Consider the following 19,243-nt stretch of genomic DNA (forward strand, 5'->3'; position numbering starts at 1 on the left):
CTGTCTTTGTCTTGGAATGAGATTACTTAGTTTTGTCCTGATCCTGGCCGGAGCCATTGACTGGGAGGGATACAGTCAAGTGTATAGTTATAGTTTTGGGATATGATGTTTTTCCTTGTAAATCATCTCTCTGTTACTTATTGTTTTTTGTTTTTTTAACATATGATTTATAAACATTTGAGTGTATTCCTTTTTGTGGGATCTTATGCTGGTGTCTGGGTGAGACTTTTAGGTAATCTCAAACTAAGTACACAGATAGTGTGCTCTTGAAGTCTACATAGTGGGATAGTCAATAGTTCTAGAAGTGCAATTAAAGCACCCAAGAAAAGGTAAGACAAAGGGAACTGATTCAAATAGGAAACATGTAGATTGCAAGAGCACACTATCAGTGTACTTGGTTTGAGATCACCCAAATGTCTCATCCTGACACAAGCACAGGTCCTCACCCTGAAGAACACACTCAAATGTTTACAAATCATATACGAGCATTTTGTAAAACAAAAATTATGCAGTGCATAACAAAGAGATGATTTACAAGACAAAAAATATCAACTCCCAAAACTCCAACTATATATTTGAATGTTTCCCTCCCAGTCAGTGTATCCGGCAAGGGCTAGTCGGTAATCAGAAGGTCTGAGGTTCGATCCCCAGTTGAGGTCTACTGATTTTTTTAGATGTTTTTTTTTTTGTGTATTTTTATTTCTTGCTTTTTCTGGCACCTTTCATACACACTTGTTCAGGTTTTTATCTTACACCGGGGCCTGCTCCTTAATTTCTTAATCTGATTTTTTTTTTTTTCTTGTAATTTTCTTTCTGGCTTTGTCTGGAACCTTTCATGCACACTTCTTAGTAGAAAACTGTTGGGCTGCCTGAAGCCTATGATCGTGAAAATACTAACGAAAGAGTGAAATTGGAGAGGCTTCGTATGAGAACAAAACAGACAATGGAAGTTTGTACCCGAAACGTCCATTGTCTGATTTGTTCCCATATGAATCCTCTCCATACACACTTATCAGATCTTTATGTCACAGTTTGGTGATAGTTAGAGGTTGTCAAACAGATACTGTGTTTTTCTTACTGGGTTTAAGGTTTGGCCACTCCTCCAAGCTGATTCTGTCGTCCTCGAAAGGCACACCGGCTAGAGCGAAGACAAGACGGGTTGCCTCGCCACGCCCGTGGAAGTCAAAGTAGGTGAACTTGTAGTTTGGCATGGTGGGGGGGGGGGGGGTGGTGGTGGTGTTGGTGGTGGTGGTGGTTGTTGTGGTGGTGGTGGTGGTGGTTGTTGTTGTTGTTGTTGTTGTGGTGGTGGTGGTGGTGGTGGTGGTGGTGGTGGTGGAGGAGGTGGTGGTGGTGGTGGAGGTGGTGGTGGTGGTGGTGGAAGTGGTGGTTGTTGTTGTTGTTGTTGTTGTGGTGGTGGTGGTGGTGGTGGTGGTGGTGGATTGGATGACGTTTTCAGATCTGTTGACAAAATAAATTGTAATAATAACTATGATAGTCATCATGATGATTGATTTAATAATATAATATATAATAATAATAATAATAATAATATAATAATAATAATAATAATAATAATAAAAATAATAATAATAATAATAATAATATAATAATAATAATAATAATAATAATAATAATAATAATAATAATAATAATAATAATAATAATAATAATAATAATAATAATAATAATAATAATAATAATAATAATAATAATAATAATAATAATAATAATAATAATAATAATAATAATAATAATAATAATAATAATAATAATAATAATAAATAATAATAATAATAATATAATAATAATAATAATATAATAATAATATAATAATAATAATAATAATAATATATAATAATAATAATAATAATAATAATAATTAATAATAATAATAATATAATAATAATAATAATAAATAATAATAATAATAATAATAATAATATAATAAAATATATAATAATAATATAATAATATAATAATAATAATAATAATAATATAATAATAATATAATAATAATAATAATAATAATAATAATAATAATAATAATAATAGAAATGATAATAATAATAATAGTACTTTAATGAATAACACACTTTCTGTTTTGTTTTTTGGGGTTTTTGGTTCAATTTGTTCGAGTTTCAATGAAACTTTCATTGACCTAAATATAGAATTAACAGTCGACAGTCAATATCTCATGACTGGATTCATCATGTGGTTTTGACAAAAATAAGTTCTAATATGAAAAGGAACGAATTTTATCTATACCGTACGTGTTGCTAATTTCCTCTTTGGATATCGTTTGCGATGAAAGTATTAGTATGAAGACTGGTATCTTACCTGCCATCGTGTACTAGAGAGCTTGATGTTATCCGCACAAAATAGCCGAATTAGTCACTGTCCTTACAAGTGTGTGTGAAAAGCAAGAGCCTAGCTAGTCAGAGACTAGAAAACGTTCGTAAAAGTCGATTTTTAAAGTCACTTGCTTGGCTCAGACTTACAAGACTAGCAAGTCATTTACTAGACAAGTAAAGGACTAAATCTATAACATGAATATGGGCCCGGGTTTCCACAATATAAAAAGAAAATAAATTTGAGTTTTTATATAGCGCAATATTCACTAGACTTGCTCCACGTTCTTTACAAGGGGTCCGCCCTAGCCAACGGCAACATGTAGGACGTGACATAACGCCTGTTAGGCGATATTACATTTGTTAGTACAGAGACAAAGGCTGTTAACGGCCAGGTACTCATTTACATTTGAGTACGGAGAGAGAATGTGGGTAAAGACCCTTTTCCAAGGACCCAACTATGCCCCGAGCGAGGTTCGAACTCAGGACAATCCGATCCGAAAGCGAGTGTCATACCACAAGACCACATAACCGCACAATAAAAAGAATGTCAAATTCATGTCGACAATGCGATCGTAGACTAAAATGATGGAGACATGAAACTGAGGGGCGCCTTCCGTATGTGAGTATTCGATGTCAAGTAGGTAAACATGACATTTGTATATAGATAGTATGCGCTTGGCTAGGAAGCCCGCAACATTGCCATCCGGAAGTATAACGAACCAACACACAAAACTCTGTTTAACCATGAACTTTTATAGTCTGGTTAATACAGTTAAGTGAGAATTACTCATAAACGTGGATGACAAAAAACAATAACAAAGACCTCAGTGACGTCATATTCATTCTATCTATTGATGGTACGTGTTTAAATAAAATACACACCATTTCTTCTCGCTATAGATAGAACGAAGATCACGTCACTCGGGTCTTTGTTATTGTTTTTATCCATCCACGTTTATGAGTAATTTTCACTTAACTGTATTATCCAGACTATAAAAGTTCATGGTTACATTTGGCAATGTAGTGAGCTTCTTAGTCAAGCGCACATTATCTATATCAATTGTATAAATACACAAAAAGTTTATAGATAGAATGCGCTTGGCTAAGAAGCTCATAACATTGCCATCCGGAAGTATCACGGACCAACACACATAACTTTGTGTAACCTTGAACATTTATAGTCTGGTTGATACAGTTTAGTGAGAATTACTCATAAACGCGGATGGCAAAAAACAATAACAAAGACCTCAGTGACGTCATATTCATTCTATCTATTGATGGTATGTGTTTAAATAAAATACACACCATTTCTTCTCGCTGTAGATAGAACGAAGTCACGTCACTCGGGTCTTTGTTATTGTTTTTAGCCATCCACGTTTATGAGTAATTTTCACTTAACTGTATTATCCAGACTTTAAAAGTTCATGGTTACAGAGAGTTTTGGCAATGTTGTGAGCTTCTTAGTCAAGCGCACATTATCTATAGATAGAATGCGCTTGGCCAAGGAGTTCACAACATTGCCATCCGGAAGTATAACGGACCAACACACAAACTCTGTGAAACCATGAACTTTTATAGTCTGGTAAATGCAGTTTAGTGAGAACAACTCACAAACGCGGATGGCAAAAACAATAACAAAGGCCTGAGTTACGTCATCTTCGAACTATCTATATCAATTGTGGAAATACACAAAAAGTTTATAGATAGATCAAAGTTGAGGTCACTCGGGTCTTTGTTATTGTTTTTGTCATCCGCGTTTATGAGTAATTCTCACAAAACTGTATTAATCTGACTAAAAACGTTTAAGGTTACACATAATTTTTGTGTGTTGGTCCGTTATATTCCGGATGGCAATGTGAGCATCTTCGCCAAGCGCATACTATCTATAGTCTGAGAGTGAGAAGAAATCCCATCTGAATACACAGAAAGCTGCGAAAACCAGTGCCAAAATCCAATGTATTACACTTTATAAACATTATGAGCGATAGGATGTTTACCTACTTGACAAGACGTGACCTTGATACACATCGTCTGCTATTAAAACCCTATTGTTGTCCTTCGCGTCTTGCTCTATTTATCGATGTCTCCAATGAGATCATATATATAACTCAGTACACTTGATTCTCCATGACTGGGCATTGAAATCAGCAATAAATACTTTATCTTCACACATTGTTTTTAAATTTTGAGCTTTTATATAGCTCAATATCCACTAAATGTGTTCAAAGCGTTTTACAAAGGGTTCCCCAGCCAATAGCAACGCGTAACATGTAGAACGAGACATGACGCTTATTAGGCGATATAACAATTTTTTCCCACAGAGTTAACACTGTTAACGGTCAGGTACTCATTTTACACCTGAGTACGATGAAAGAGATGAATGGCGTATCATGATCACCGATGTCTGGCACAGACTTGGTACATGAAGAAGAAGAAGACGGTGAGAGAATGTGAATGTGAAGGAAGAGCCTTTTCCAAGGACTCAACTATGCGCCGAGTTAGGCTCGAACCCGGGACAATTCGATTCGAAAGCGAGTGTCATACGACAATAATAAATAGCCGCATTTAACATCCATGGATTTGAGTGTTGATGAGGAGGGGAGCGGGTGCGACGGGGGGGGGGGGGGGGGGAGGGGGGGCGATGACTTGTCAAGGTTTGTATTTTGTGTTGTTTCGGTCTGCCTCCGCGAGACCTGTTGTTGTTGAAATTATCATTAGACTCTCCGTTGGAAATATGTTCATCGAAGTGTTGATAAAGCTACATGGTAAAAGTCAAGGTGAATAGAAATCATAAGATCTAGGTCAACAAAGTATGGCTGTGTCAATATCATTGGTAGTTTATTATTTCTATGATAAAATTCCAAATTACCTTAAAATTCTTTGTTTGAAACTTGATACAAAGTATAAATAACTATAAATATATCTAATCACAGTAACTCACAAACATGTGACTTGGAAAAATGTCCAAAACAAGGTGTAAAACCATCACAATTAATTATGAGAGAAAATATATCGAGGAGCAGACGACAACACGTCCTGCCTGTGGGTTGTTTATTACACGATTATACTTATTTATTACACGCAAGGCTGCTTTCCTTATCTCCTTTTATAAATCTATTAAAACTGTCATGGTCTGATGAGCGCTAAAGAGCTGACTCGACTACATTAATAAAATAAAGATGTGATAAATAAAGCCCCCGGAATTTAATAGTTAATTTTGAAACAAACAAATGACGAGTTGTTTAAGATTATATGAATAGAAAGTTGAATTTTAATGAAATTTTTAAATTAAATTTCTTATACATTGAGGGTTTTTTTTTTAGCTTTTATATAGCGCAATATCCACTAAACGTGCTCAAAGTGCCTTACAAGGGTCCTTGTCCAACAGCAACATTTAACATTTAGGACAAGATATGACGCCTATTAGGCGATATTATAATTTTTTCGGACAGAAACAACGCTGTTAGCGTTAGGTACTCATTTTACACCTGATTACGGTGAGAGAATGTGAGTAAAAAGCCTTTTCCAAGGACTCAACTATGCGCCGAGCGAGGCTCGAACCCAGAACCTTCCAAATGAATGATGATCACAGTTACAAATAAGAATATGATGATATTACATATCTTATGCGATCTTCATGAGATGATGATAATGTTAGATAATGTGTGCGGACTTGTGGGGGTTCCATTTCCAGTCTTAGAGTAGTTGCAGTTTTGTTTTGTTTTTGTTTTGTTTTTCCAACAGGCCCAGACTTGATAAATTCTTGACAGTAATTCAACTGGCAAAGGTGACAAAGACAGCACCGGCGTCTTGATTGGGGAAAATAACAAAAAAAAATTATGACATGCTCCACAAATTCCCGAGAGTAAGATATAAATCTCGATAATAATATAGATAATATGAGGAGTGGAATAGTGTGGCCGTCGAGGCGTAAATTCTTGAGAGAAATAAGCAATGAAGATTAAATTAAATGGAGCTTTTATATAGCGCAATATCCACTAAATATGCTCAAAGCGCTTTTCAAGGGGTCCTTGGCCAACAGCAACATTTAACATGTAGGACGTGACATGACGCCTGTTAGGCGTTATTACAATTTTTAGGACAGAGACAACGCTGGTAATGGCCTGGTACTTATTTTACACATGAGTACGGTGAGAGAATGTGAGAAAAGAGTTTTTTCCAAGGACTCAACTATGCACCGAGCGAGGCTCGAACCCAGGACTTTCCTATCCGAAAGCGAGTGTCATACCACTAGACCACATAGCCTCACGAGGAGTGGAGTGGTCTGCCTGTCAAAGCGTATGTTCTTGAGAGAAGTGGGTAACGAAGATTAAATCAATCAGCTTTTATAATAAGTGGCTACGCGACTAAAAGGTTGAAAGAAAAGTATTCACTTATTTGAAATTAATTCAAAGAGAAGGCTATTAAAGGAAAGATAATCTAATAATATTAGAAGGTAAAGTTTTTCTAAGTCTATCGAAATATAACTGGAGTAAGATGAATTGTTCTTATGTTCCCTACGGAATTCAATAGTCTGATGTCACGTCCGCCCAGCAACCAGGAGCTTGGTTCTAAACAAAGAAAATCGGTACTTTTCATTCTTCATACTGGCTAGAACTTTTTCACATATCATGTGATCAGAATGTACAAAAGTCAAAACATGATCAGAATTATAATGTTTTTCTCCTCTGGATACACTTTTATGCTCGTCAGATAAATATTTCATAAGGGCGTCCGCCATTGTTCCGATAGTTTAGAACCAGTTACTAAGTTATTATGCGTCATTACGAAGGAATTGACGTCACGACTGTTGAAGCCTATTATATTCTCTTCCTTCAAATGTAAATTATAGAAGGAACGAAATTGACGCCACTCAGCTCTTTGTTATTGTTTTGTAGCCAGCCATTGTTATGATTACTTCACACTATAAATTCTATCAATCAGAATAATAACCTGTAAATATCCACATAGATAGTTTTGTGTGTTTGTATGTTATATCTGGTTGGCAATGCTGTTAGTTCTTTGTGGTTTTTTGTTTGTTTGTTTTCGTTTTGTCATTTGTTTTTGTTTTTTGTTTTTTTGTACTTTTATTTATTTGTTTTATGTATTTGTTTTGCAGTTTTTTTTATTGGAGGGGGGGGGGGAGTTGTTTTGTTTTTGTTTTGTTTTTTCGGGGTTTTTCTGTTTTGTCTTTTGCTAGGCGCACAGCATCAATAAATTTTGAAAAGAAGATTGATTAGACACTTATGTCATTTGTCTTCCTAATTCCATCATCCGATCGAAAGGCCTCGGCTACACCTCTAATCGCCATTGTCAATGAGAGCGATCTATATTCATGTTGTCGTCTAACCGAGTCATCAATCACGTGGTTTGTTGCTGTCCAACATTTGGTCATTTCTGAACAAATGTTAACTCACTGCTTTTTTTTTATGACAGTTGTAAACATACCCATGTGTTAAGCTTAGATAGTTCAAAATCTATGAACACTTTTCACAATGTAGGTCACTTTGAGCACATTTTGCAATGTGACCAATGACCTAGAGAACATGGAATATAGATAGTATGCAGATGACGTCACTCAGGCCTTTGTTATTGTTTTTGCCATCCGCGTTTATGAGTTGTTCTCACTAAACTGTATTAACCAGACTATAAAAGTTCATGGTTACACAGAGTTTGTGTGTTGGTCCGTTATACTTCCGGATGGCAATGTTGTGAACTCCTTGGCCAAGCGCATTCTATCTATAGATCATGCCCATTGACACATTGTGTTTAGTTTCTTTTTTTTTTTTAAATAAACTTAACATCCGCCAGTCGAATATAACTTACTAACAAGCAAAACCATTAGTTTTACCTTGAACGTTTAAATTCTGATTGACACAATTTAGTAAACAATTTAGTGAGAACTACTCATAAAAATGATTGGTTACAAACAACAGCAAAGAGCTGAGTGACGTCAATTTCGTTCTATCTAGAGACGACTTGTAGTGGGAGGGTAGAAAACCACGCCCCTTGACCTAGTTCGTACAATCCGAATACAGTCATTTCTTAGTAAACAATGGAAGTGATTGCAAAAAAAAAAAAAAAAATCTTTAAAAATAAAAACAAACTAAGCGATCTATACTGTACAGATATTGCTATCGAAAATAATATGTGTTTAAGTAAATTAATCACTATTTTACCCGCTTGATTAAAATCGTATCGATACACAAAAGTATTTGTACGATTGTGTGTATCTTTTTTACGAAACCCGCCGAAACCCGCCGAAACCCGTCGAAACCCGACAAAGTTATGGGAAATAGGCAGCAGTGGGGAGTGAACCCGGGACTCAGGGAAGTGTACACCATTGGGAAGTGAACCTGGGACTGAGTTTCGACGGGTTTCAAAAAGAGAAACACCGTGTACGATTTGCTTATAGCCTGATGTCATGGCCAAACAAGTCATATGATTGAAAATGACATCATTGTCTGAAATCATGTAACTGAAAGTGACGTCATAGGAACCGAATAAACATTCCTCTTATTCATATTGTGTTCATTTTTGAATGAAATGAAATATGGGTTTGGTTGTGAAAGAAAAAGGTTGTTATCGAGGTGCAAGTACTTGCAGGTCTGATAGCCGAAGGCAATTATGGGCTTGCTTTAATAACGTTGTCATGGACTATAATTCCGCATTTCCATTACAACAATGAGCCTATAACAATTTGGGTTACCAGACATGGAAATAAGTAATAATCTATTGGCTGTTATTAAATATAGATAAACAAACAAACAAAGTAAGAAATAAGATACTTGCAGATGTGGAAACATTTTTGTTATTAAATTTGTGAAACACTGCACGAATTTTAAAAATAAACAACATTTTTCATTCAAAATATTTTTTTCTTGCTTAGTATCTAGAATCTACCTTTTGTTTTGATGTGTTTTATGTAATGCCCAATGCCAGCACATTATCATATTGGGGAATCACGAGAGCATTATGAAGGATCGGCGGATCAAAACTCTGAAGTCTATAGGGAATGAGATTAGCGGAAGAGTAGCGTCCCTTGATTGGACGTCACCCATAGTCTGTGACGTCACCGGCGCAAAAGTTATTAGAGAGAGAACGTCATGTTGGTTGTGCGCATGCGTCTCTCGTCCTCGCCGTCCAATCAAGGGGCGCTACTGTTCCGCTAATCTCATTCCGTATATACGAGCATTGCTAATTAGAAATCGGTCTTGGGCCTAGTTTTGACCCAGTCCTTGATTTTGTCTATGTTGCCGATTTTGGCCATCATGGCTTCGAGTAGAGGGTAGTCTTTGAGGCCCTTAGGGTAGCTGGAGACGAGGGCAAATACGACGAGGTCTGCAACGGTTACCTGAGTGTGAAAAGAGATGGAATGGAAAGGGGGGGGGGGGGAGGGGGGGGGTGAAAGGAGGTGATGAAAGGAGGTGATGAAATGAGGTGGGTTGGAATAAGATGGTTGTTTGATTGTGGTCAGTTTTGTTATTGGAATTTGTTGGAGTTATCATAATATAAGAATGATGGTTTCGATTTTGATGATCATGATGATGATGATGATGATGATGATGATGATGATGATGATGATGATGATGATGATGATAAAGATAGTTATGATGATGCTGATGATGATGATGATGATGATGATGATGATGATGATGATGATGATGATGATGATGATGATGATGATGATGATGACGATGACGATGACTGACGATGATGATGATGTCAACCCACCTTATTTCCAACAAAGTACCCATTTCCACCATCGCGTTCCATCAACAACTTCTCCAGAAACCCGTTGTATTTCGGCACTTGAATCTCATAGTATTCCTTCGTCTGTGCCTCCTGGACAAATAAAAAAACAGTTCAAAACTTTAAAAATCAAAAAGAAAATAACAACAAATTTGTGCCCTACTCTAAGAAATAAAATTTTTTTTTTTAATTTGTCCCGAAAACTCGTCCTTGAAATAATGTCGATCCGAAAACTCTCAAACCTGGGACTTCCTTGAAGACTTTCTTTGAAGTCTCTTAATATTTGAGAGTTTTGGACAAGATGAGGGTGATTTTAATCATTTGACCTTTGAAGGACGATTTTTCTGGCCAAATATTTTTTTTCATACGTTTTTTTTTTTCAGAGTACAGCAAATTTGTAAGTAGCGAGTTGCCCTCTAAACATGAAAGTGAAAAAAAAGGGGAGCAGGCACTGGTGTATGATAAGTATATATAAAGATGTATATGAAACAATGTCAGGTAAGCAAACAGAACATAAAATTAGCCTGTCTAGTTTGGGAAAAAGAAGAAGATGGCATTTGCTGGGTCGTGTGGCCAGAATGGAAAAAGGCTCACTTCCCAAGACAGCCCTATACTGGAAAGCAGATGGGAAGAGAAAGCGGGGGAAGACCCAAAGAAACCTGGCGAAGGACCATGGAGAAAGAATTAAAGGAAGCAGCCCTGTCTTGGAGTACAGCCACCGAAAAAGCAGCCGATCGCAAAAAATGGAGATGCCTGGTGGATACCCTCTGTGCCTCAAGGCCCGAAGAGGATTAAGTAAGTAAGATTGGGAATCGAATCTCTTCGGGGAGATTTTTTTTTAAATTGTATTTTCCCCTGTTCTAGCTGACACTGTTTGATACACGAGTACGTATTCAGTTTGTGTCCTTCCATCTTCCATAACGTGACTTGTATCCCACAGACGGTTGTCTTCTCAATGTAATCGAAATACTTACTCTCAAATTAACGCAAAATAATGTAAATTACTGTAACGAGAAATGAAGTGAGTAGGAAGAAGACAATAGAGAACTTCCAGTCCTAGAGGGTTCTAGTGTCAGGCTATATGTAAACTATGGTACGGCCTGACACAAGAACCCTCTAGGTTGGCCTTTTGACGTCATTTTTTGGTCAGTGTCAGGCTATAACTTAACGATGGCTACGGTCAGGCTATATGTTAACGATGGCTACGGTTCTAGTGTCAGGCTATAAGTTAACGATTGCTATGGGCTCACCCCCCCCCCTACCCCCTCCTGCGTGCTACTAAAACCTTTTATAAAAAATACATGTACCATTTGATCCTCGGGTGCGTCAAATTGCTTGATGGCCTCCACCATATATTCTTCCATGATGAAGATGACCTCGTCCACTTTGAAGGCTTCTTCTATGTCAGTAGGGTAGAAACCTGGGGGGGGGGGGAGGAATTGGGTTGGGGGTTGTTAGTGAAATGGCAATGGAGTAATAAAGAAAATTGTATCATTCAACAGATAGTATGGGCTTGGCTAAGAATCTCACAACATTGCCATTCGGAAGTATAACAGTGCAGTCGAGATATTGTTTTTTTCTGATCTCTTAATGTGGATGGGTCTGTTAGATCTGGCGAAAAGTACTTAGCGATAAACTAGCATCCTATCCGAAGGATTGCAAGCAATTGCTAGCTCCATGGGCCGAATGGCTCTGAATGACGACATTAATGCTCTTCGAATCTAGATTTGCTCCCTATTTGAAGCCTTCTCCTTTGTCTTACTTTACTCGCGTGCTTTGCATTATAAATGTTTTAAAAATTGACTCTCACATCTTCCTGTTTGTTGGTGCTTAAATTACCTAGATAAATGTGTAGCAACCGCAGCAAAACCCTTTAAGATAAAAACAAGATACGGAGGTTGAATATAACAGAAAAAAAACAGGCTATGAAGCAGATAATTTAGAAATTATCGTCATCATCGTCATCATAATCACCATCCTCAACAACGACCTCAACAACATCACTTTATGAACTTGATCAACTTTGTCGTCATTGTCGTCGTCGTCGTCATCATCATCATCATCATCATCATCATCATCATCATCATCATCATCGTCCTCTCCCTCTCCTCCTCCTCCTCCTCCTCCTCCTCATCATCATCATCATCGTCGTCGTCGTCGTCGTCGTCATCATCATCATCATCATCATCATTATGGCCACCTATGTCATCAATCACCTGTTAAATGATATATAATACCCAACGTGCCCTCGCAACACTGTCAAAATTATTTATAAAACATCATGACAAACGCCATCAATAAAGTTCGCCGCCATTACCACATGAATATCAAAATAATGGCATTCATTGCATTATCTGCCACTCCACTGTCACCAACCTACAAAACATGACAATATCAATGACCAATAAATATATAAATAGAATACATTTTTTTTTTAAAAGGGTTTTCTCAACACATCTGTCAATAAACAACACTAGGTACCATAACACATGTCAATATTTTCCAGGGAGGTCCCCAAAATAATGTCAAATTTGAAATGAAAGTCCAAAAAGGTTTTTTGTTGTTGTTTATGGGGTTTGTGCGACGCACACATTATGTTTGCAGGTCTGATAACCGAAAACAATTATGGACTTGTTTTAAAATTGTTGTAATGGACAATATTTTCCGTTAGTTTGAGAGTATCATGGATGCCTCTTGAATCGTCTTCCTCAGTTCACGATAAATTGCTGTGGATGCTAATGTCAGATGATCTGCCTTTGACTGCTGTTGTTGGGTATGTCCCCAATCCGTGAAGGAAGCAGGCCTGTCCTGCAATACAGTCACCGTAAAAGCATCCCACCGCTAAAAATGGCGATGTCTGGTCTATGTGGTCTAGCGGTATGACACTCGCTTTCGGATCGGAAGATCCTGGGTTCGAGTCTCGCGCTCGGTGCATAGTTGAGTCCTTGGAGAAGGCTCTTTACTCACATTCTGTCACCGTACTCAGGTGTAAAATGAATGCCTGGTCGTTAACAGCGTTGTCTTTGTCCGAAAAAATTGTAATATCGCCTAACAGGCGTCATGTCCCGTCCTACATGTTAAATGTTGCTGTTGACCAGGGACCCCTTGTAAAGCGCTTTGAGCACATTTAGTGGATATTGCACTATATAAAAGCTCAATTTGTTTTATTTTGGTTTATGCCCTATGTACCTCAAAGCCCGAAGAAGATTAAGTAAACCAATCCCTGCTCTAATTTTAAAATAAAGTCATGAATTGCTAGTGAGATACGCATAACACATTTGACATTATAAAAGGACACAACCCTCGTGTTTTACCAAATTTCCGTCCCAGGTAACACATGATAGCCTGACTCTCTGTGTATATCTTGCCACCAGTTTCCATTGTAGGCAGGCGGTGGAACTTGAAATCTAAAGAATGGAAAAAAATATGAACAAATAATGCGTTTGTTAATAGGCTTCAACAGTCGTAAATACACTTCCCTCGTAATGACGTATAATAACTTAGTAACTGGTTCTAAGCTATCTGAACAATGGCGGACGCCCTTATGAAAGACTTCTCCGATAAGCATAAAAGTGTATCCAGAAGAGAAAAACTTTATAAATTTGATCATGTTTTGACTTTTATGCATTCTGATCACATGACATATGAAAAAGTTTTAGCCAGCATGAAGAATAAAAAGTACCGATTTTCTTTGATTAGAACCAAGCTGCTCGTTGCTGGGCGAACGTGACATCAGACTATTGAATCCAATTCCATTAAATTCACTTCAAGCGGCGTGAACATGTTTGCAGGTCTGATAACCGGACTCAATTGTGGGCTTGTTTTAATTAACGTTGTTGTCATGGACAATATTTTGCGAGGGTTTGAGTGCATTTCCATTACAACAATGAGACCAAAACCATTTGGGTTGTCAGACCTGCAAATAAGTGCAATTGTTATCATCCATTTCACCCTATACATAGAATGAAGATGACGTCACTAAGGTCGTTGTTATTGTTTTTTGCCATCCATGTTTATGAGCAATTCTCATTAAACTTTAATAACCAGACTATAAAAGTTTAATGTTACACAAATCGTTTTGTGTGTTGGTTCGTTGTACTTCCGGATGGCAATATTGTGAATTTCTTAGCCAATCGCATACTATCTATAGAAACCGGGATAAACTACGTTTAATGGCTCTAAGGGACTATCTACTTTTTTTTTTTACCTCCGAAATAAAGCCACATTGAAATGTTGGCTTCATTAATTAAGAGATTTTCAACCAGTTCTCGTCTATTACCAGTGGCGGTTCTAGCCTATTTACAGTGGTTGGGCAAAGATGATCCGGTCATATATATATATATATATATATATATATATTATATATATATATTATATATATATATATATATATATATATATATATATATATATATATATATAATTTATTTGTTTATTTTTTTTAATTATAATTTTTTTTTCACCTTTAAAAAAAATATTTCAACTACAAATAATCACATTCACAATGAAATGACAATACCAGTAGATTTTAATTATTCCAAACGTAATCAAAAAATAATCACGAAAGAGAATACAACTAAAAACTAAAGCGACGAGACATAATGCGACAACACCTTGACAATAGAAGTCCATTTCGTTCACTCGAAAAATTAAAGAGATGCTTTAAACCCTCAACGGCGAGATTAATATTTCTGTTACATTACTGGTTTTCAGTAGTATGTAGTAACCTTAAAGTTTTCATCGAGAAGCAACAACAGCGATATGACTCGAGTTTCATTCAGAGCTGAAATTGCATCATTTTTACTGCTGTCTTGGTGGTTAGAATGATTGTGCCGGTGGTGGTAGTGGTTGGAATAGTGGTAGCGGTGGTGGTGGTGGAGGAGGAGGAGGAGGAAGACGAGGCGGTGAGGGAGGATGTAATTATGATAGTGGTTTTGGTGGTGCTGTTGGTTAGAATGATAGTTGTGGAGACGATTGTTGTACTTGTTGTTAATATTGTTGTTGTTGTTGTTGTTGTTGTTGTTGTTGTTGTTGTTGTTGTTGTTGTTGTTAATGATGATGATGATGATGATGATGATGATGATGATGATGATGATGATGATGATGATGATGATGATGATGATGATGATGATGATGATGACAACCACGATGTCGTCGACAATGATGGTTACCACCATACGATATTACAAAGTTTATTTAATCTTAGGCTTTCGCCAATAATTCACACAATACAATTAAGACAAAAGAATGTTATCAATCTCTCCTCATGCATTCGTTATACTATCACAATAACGACCGTGTTATCTTTACTCCTTCCCAATGCTATCTATACAAAAGTGCTATGCTCCTTCCCCAACCAACCCCTAGCTTCCCGCCTCTTCGTCGCGAACTATCTTATGTATGTATTAGCTTCAGGACGGGCAAGTACGGAATCTGCCCACCCTTCCTTTAAACGTCTTTATTTCCTCTATAACTTAGAATTCAACTCTCTCCTTACTCAGAAGAGTATTTCTCGTATACTAATTCAATTGTTGAGAAAACCAAAATGGTGGTTGTATTAATATTTATTTAGTCGTGACTTTTGAATAAAATGTTTTGTTTTATTAGAGGAAATACAATAGAAAATTACATTGTTTTGCAAAATTATTTAGTCTGGCAATAAAAATACAGCGGTAATTACTTTAAGAATAATAAAAAAAGAACTAACAAATTAATTTGTTAAAAAACAAAAACAAAAAAACAACAAAAAACAAATAAGAAAACAATTTAAATAAATGAGTTTTGAGAAGTACTTAAAGAAAACGAGAAAAAAAAAAGAAATAATTTAAATGGATAAACAAATATATAAAAACAACACAAATTAATACTAAATTGATATAATATTAGTAAGTTAATAAATTTAATTCAATACTGGAACCTTCCCAAAGTCATTACATCAATGGTACCAGCACAAGTAAGGCAATAAATAAGAAAAAGTTCGTTTGCCAAAAGCTCTATTCAGTGTTCACTGGTTATTAAGGTGGGCTCATTTGAATTAGCCCGACCTAGTACTAGAGAGGCCAGACAGCAAAAATCGGAGTTAGTTCACCGTCAGGCGACGTGACGATGAGATGACGATGTGGGCGGAGTGGAGTGGTTGGGGAGGGGAGGGGGGGGGTGTTGATAAAAAGAACAGGAGCGTATCCTGGTTTATGCATTACGGGGTGCATGGTCATTCGCAATCTATCAAAAATACACACAAATTGATTTCAGTACGAAGTATCAAGTTTAAGTAGTAACTTTTGAAATTATCTAATTTAGATTAGATTATTTCAGACCTGGTAATACAGCTTATAACTTGAAAAAACAGGCTGGTATTTGCCCACCCTGCCCATTATTACCAGCCGTCCCTGTATTACTTACTATCTCTGTGATCTGCCCAATCGTCCCATTCGATCCTAACGTCCTCGAAAGGCACACCAGCGAGGACGAAGACCAGACGGGATGCCTCGGCACGTCCACGGAAGTTGAAGTAGGTGAGTTTGTACTCCATGGTGGTGGCGGTGGTGGTGTGTAGTTTCGAGGGTGTTTTCAGATCTGTTGACAAAAAGTGCAAAAATTTATGACCTGGAGACAAAAAGACCATCATCTCTGGTTGTGTTGGGTTTTTAAAAACTGGTATAGGTTGCAATTTAAATAGCAAAAACCAATTATAGTATCACTCAAGAGCTTTAGAAAAACTAGAGCTTTTATATAGCGAAATATCCACTAAATGTGCTCAAAGCTCTTTACAAAGGGTCCCTAACCAACAGCAATACGTAACATCATATCCGGCTATGTTTTTTCTTTCTTTTTTTAATTGGTGCAGGTTGCAATTAAACCCTGTGCTTACCAACTATAGGAAAATCGTCACATTCTTTACGATACAACCAACATTTTTCTTATTCAAATTTCTTTTGTACATCATAAAATTTAAGGAAAATGAGTAGTGTGTTGTAGAGCACGTTATTGCTAAAGAAGTTATGTATCGCAAGAACTTTACTGCTATTGTGTTTGAGTGATAAAAATAAAATATTGTGTTAGTTGGGTGTGACGTTTTGGGGAAAATCCTGAAAATGGCTAGTAAAGAGAGAGTTAAATTCCAAAAAATCAATTGAAGAGTGGTTTTCCAAAGCTTCCTAACTCCTTTTTTCCAATTTTGAGATTTTTGAGAATTATTTCCATAAAATGTCTCATTCGGTCTATTTTATCACATTTAAACTTCAAATTCACACAAATCTCAGGGAAATTTTTGTGTCATTTGTTGTTTAAAATAAAGTTTACAATTCAATTTATCTCATGGATGGAAAATCTCGAAAAGTAGAAAAATCGACTTAACAAGTTTTGGAAAATCAGCCTTAAATTATAATATTATTCTGGCATATTAAACATAGGGGATCCCGAGGCCTTAGGGGGTCCAGATAGCTCAGTTGGTAGAGCACTCGCTTTACGCGCAAAGGGACCAAGATCGATCCCGGGTGCTGGTCAAGATTTTTTCTGACCCTCTGTCCATCCAGCAGCGAATGGATAGCTAGCTGAGTCTGTTAGCTTTGGCGGAAAATACTTGCGATAAACTAGGGGCATATCTAAAGAATAGCAAGCAATTGCTATTGTCCGTTTCACGCTACAGAAACAGGGATAAACTCCGGCTGCATCAATGGCTCTGAAGGACTATTTTTTATATATAAATTTGCGGCTGTGTGGTCTAGTGGTAGGGCACTCGCTTTCGGATCGGAAGGTCATGGGTTCGAGCCTCGCTCGGCGCATAGTTCAGTCCTTGGAAAAGCTCTTTACTCACATTCTCTCACCGTACTCATGTGTAAAATGAGTACCTGGCCGTTAACAGCGTTGTCTCTGTCCGAAAAATTGTAATATGCACAACAGGCGTCATGTCCTGTCCTAAATGTTAAGTGTTGCTGTTGGCCAGGGTCCCCATGTAAAGCGTTAAGTGGATATATAAAAGCTCTTTTTTTAAAAATAACAAAACAAAACTGCATTCAATCCCTCAATTTTATGAAAACAGCACTATACATGAACTTACCCTAGAAGAAAAGCGTATAAATGTGTCAAATGAGTGGTTTTCAAATTCGAATGAACGAATGAATACCGCCTAAGGGTGATAAGGCAGGAGGTGAGTGAGGAACGTACAATTGCCCCACACTATGTTAACCAGCCCTGTCTTTTCCGCTGTCTTTTGAAAAAGAACCAAACGAAAAAGAACAAAAAACAGGTATTTCAAATTTTAGCCAGAAAACTTGCCCTTCAAATATCGATCGATTAAAATTGCCCTTATTTTGGCAAACACTATCAATCCTCGGACTTCCACGCCAACTGCAGAAGACTACTCATGTGTGTTGCATTTCAAAATGATTCGACATTGAGCTTGACTGCCCACCGTACTCGGAAAAACAAAGACACGTATCTACTATGTTTGAGGAAGTCCCAGGTTTGAGATTTTGGTTTGTTTTGTTTTTTTGTGGGGTTTTTGTATGTTTGTTTTTGGTGGGTTTTTATTATCTTTTTTTGGTTATTATTTTTTTTTTTGGTGGTTTTTTTTTGTTTAGTTTTTTTTGGGGGTAGATAGAAGGTTTGATTCTTATGGCTTTTGTTTTTTTTTTTTTTTTTGTTTTTTGTTTTTTTTTTTTTTTTTTTCAAGATGGCGGTAATTTTAATCGATCGATGTCAAACAAAAGGACGAGCTTTCTGGCCAAATACGGTTTGTAATTTGTGTTGATTCCGTGTGCCTCCGCGAGACCTGTTGTTGTTGAAATTATCATTAGACTCTCGGTTGGAAACATGTTCATCGATGTGTTGATAAAGCTACATGGTAAAGGTCAAGGTGAATAGAAATCATAAGATCTAGGTCAACAAAGTATGGCTGTGTCATTATCATTGGTAGTTTATTATTTCTATGATAAAATTCCAAATTACCTTAAAATCCTTTGTTTGAAACTTGATAAAAAGTATAAATAACTATAAATATATCTAATCACAGTAACTCAGAAACTTGTGACTTGGAAAAATGTCCAAAACAAGGTGTAGAACTATCACAATTATGAGAGAAAATATATCGAGGAGAACACGACAACACGTCCTGCCTGTGGGTTGTTTATTACACGATT

The 19,243-nt window shown here is 36.7% G+C and overlaps 2 protein-coding genes across 3 annotated transcripts in view; both read right to left on the reverse strand.

The window, feature by feature from the left end:
- LOC144975150 (glutathione S-transferase 1-like) overlaps positions 1-9,015 on the reverse strand; it is a 21,146-nt gene extending 12,131 nt beyond the window's left edge. Inside the window, exons 1-2 of one of the 2 annotated variants that reach the window (XM_078918933.1) lie at positions 5,293-9,015; positions 1,079-1,458 (exon numbers count right to left, since the gene is read on the reverse strand). In XM_078918933.1, the coding sequence (XP_078775059.1) occupies positions 1,079-1,211 (133 nt within the window). In that variant the 5' untranslated portion in view covers positions 1,212-1,458; positions 5,293-9,015. Of the gene's footprint in view, positions 1-1,078; positions 1,459-5,220 lie in introns of both variants that reach the window. The other variant, XM_078918932.1, reaches the window with a different exon arrangement.
- A 129-nt stretch (positions 9,016-9,144) lies between these two features.
- LOC144975151 (glutathione S-transferase 1-like) lies at positions 9,145-19,243 on the reverse strand. The gene is made up of 6 exons (XM_078918934.1): positions 19,053-19,243; positions 16,506-16,679; positions 13,418-13,510; positions 11,411-11,523; positions 10,086-10,196; positions 9,145-9,705 (listed from the first exon to the last, which is right to left on the reverse strand). The coding sequence occupies exons 2-6, from the start codon at positions 16,633-16,635 to the stop codon at positions 9,553-9,555; spliced, it is 600 nt and encodes a 199-aa protein (XP_078775060.1). The 5' UTR covers positions 16,636-16,679; positions 19,053-19,243; the 3' UTR covers positions 9,145-9,552.

The sequence above is a fragment of the Berghia stephanieae genome, chromosome 6 (assembly GCF_034508935.2).
Source record: "Berghia stephanieae isolate SIO BIC M18660-M18661 chromosome 6, UCSD_Bste_1.3, whole genome shotgun sequence".
Classification (NCBI taxonomy): domain Eukaryota; kingdom Metazoa; phylum Mollusca; class Gastropoda; order Nudibranchia; family Aeolidiidae; genus Berghia; species Berghia stephanieae.

Excerpts from the sequence above, each read along its gene's own strand:
- LOC144975151 (XM_078918934.1), bottom strand. The coding sequence starts at position 16,635 with ATGGAGTACAAACTCACCTACTTCAACTTCCGTGGACGTGCCGAGGCA. Across the intron at positions 13,511-16,505 it reads TTGGGCAGATCACAGAGATA|ATTTCAAGTTCCACCGCCTG; the intron begins GTAAGTAATACA and ends TCCATTCTTTAG. Across the intron at positions 11,524-13,417 it reads TTACCTGGGACGGAAATTTG|GTTTCTACCCTACTGACATA; the intron begins GTAAAACACGAG and ends CCCCCCCCCCAG.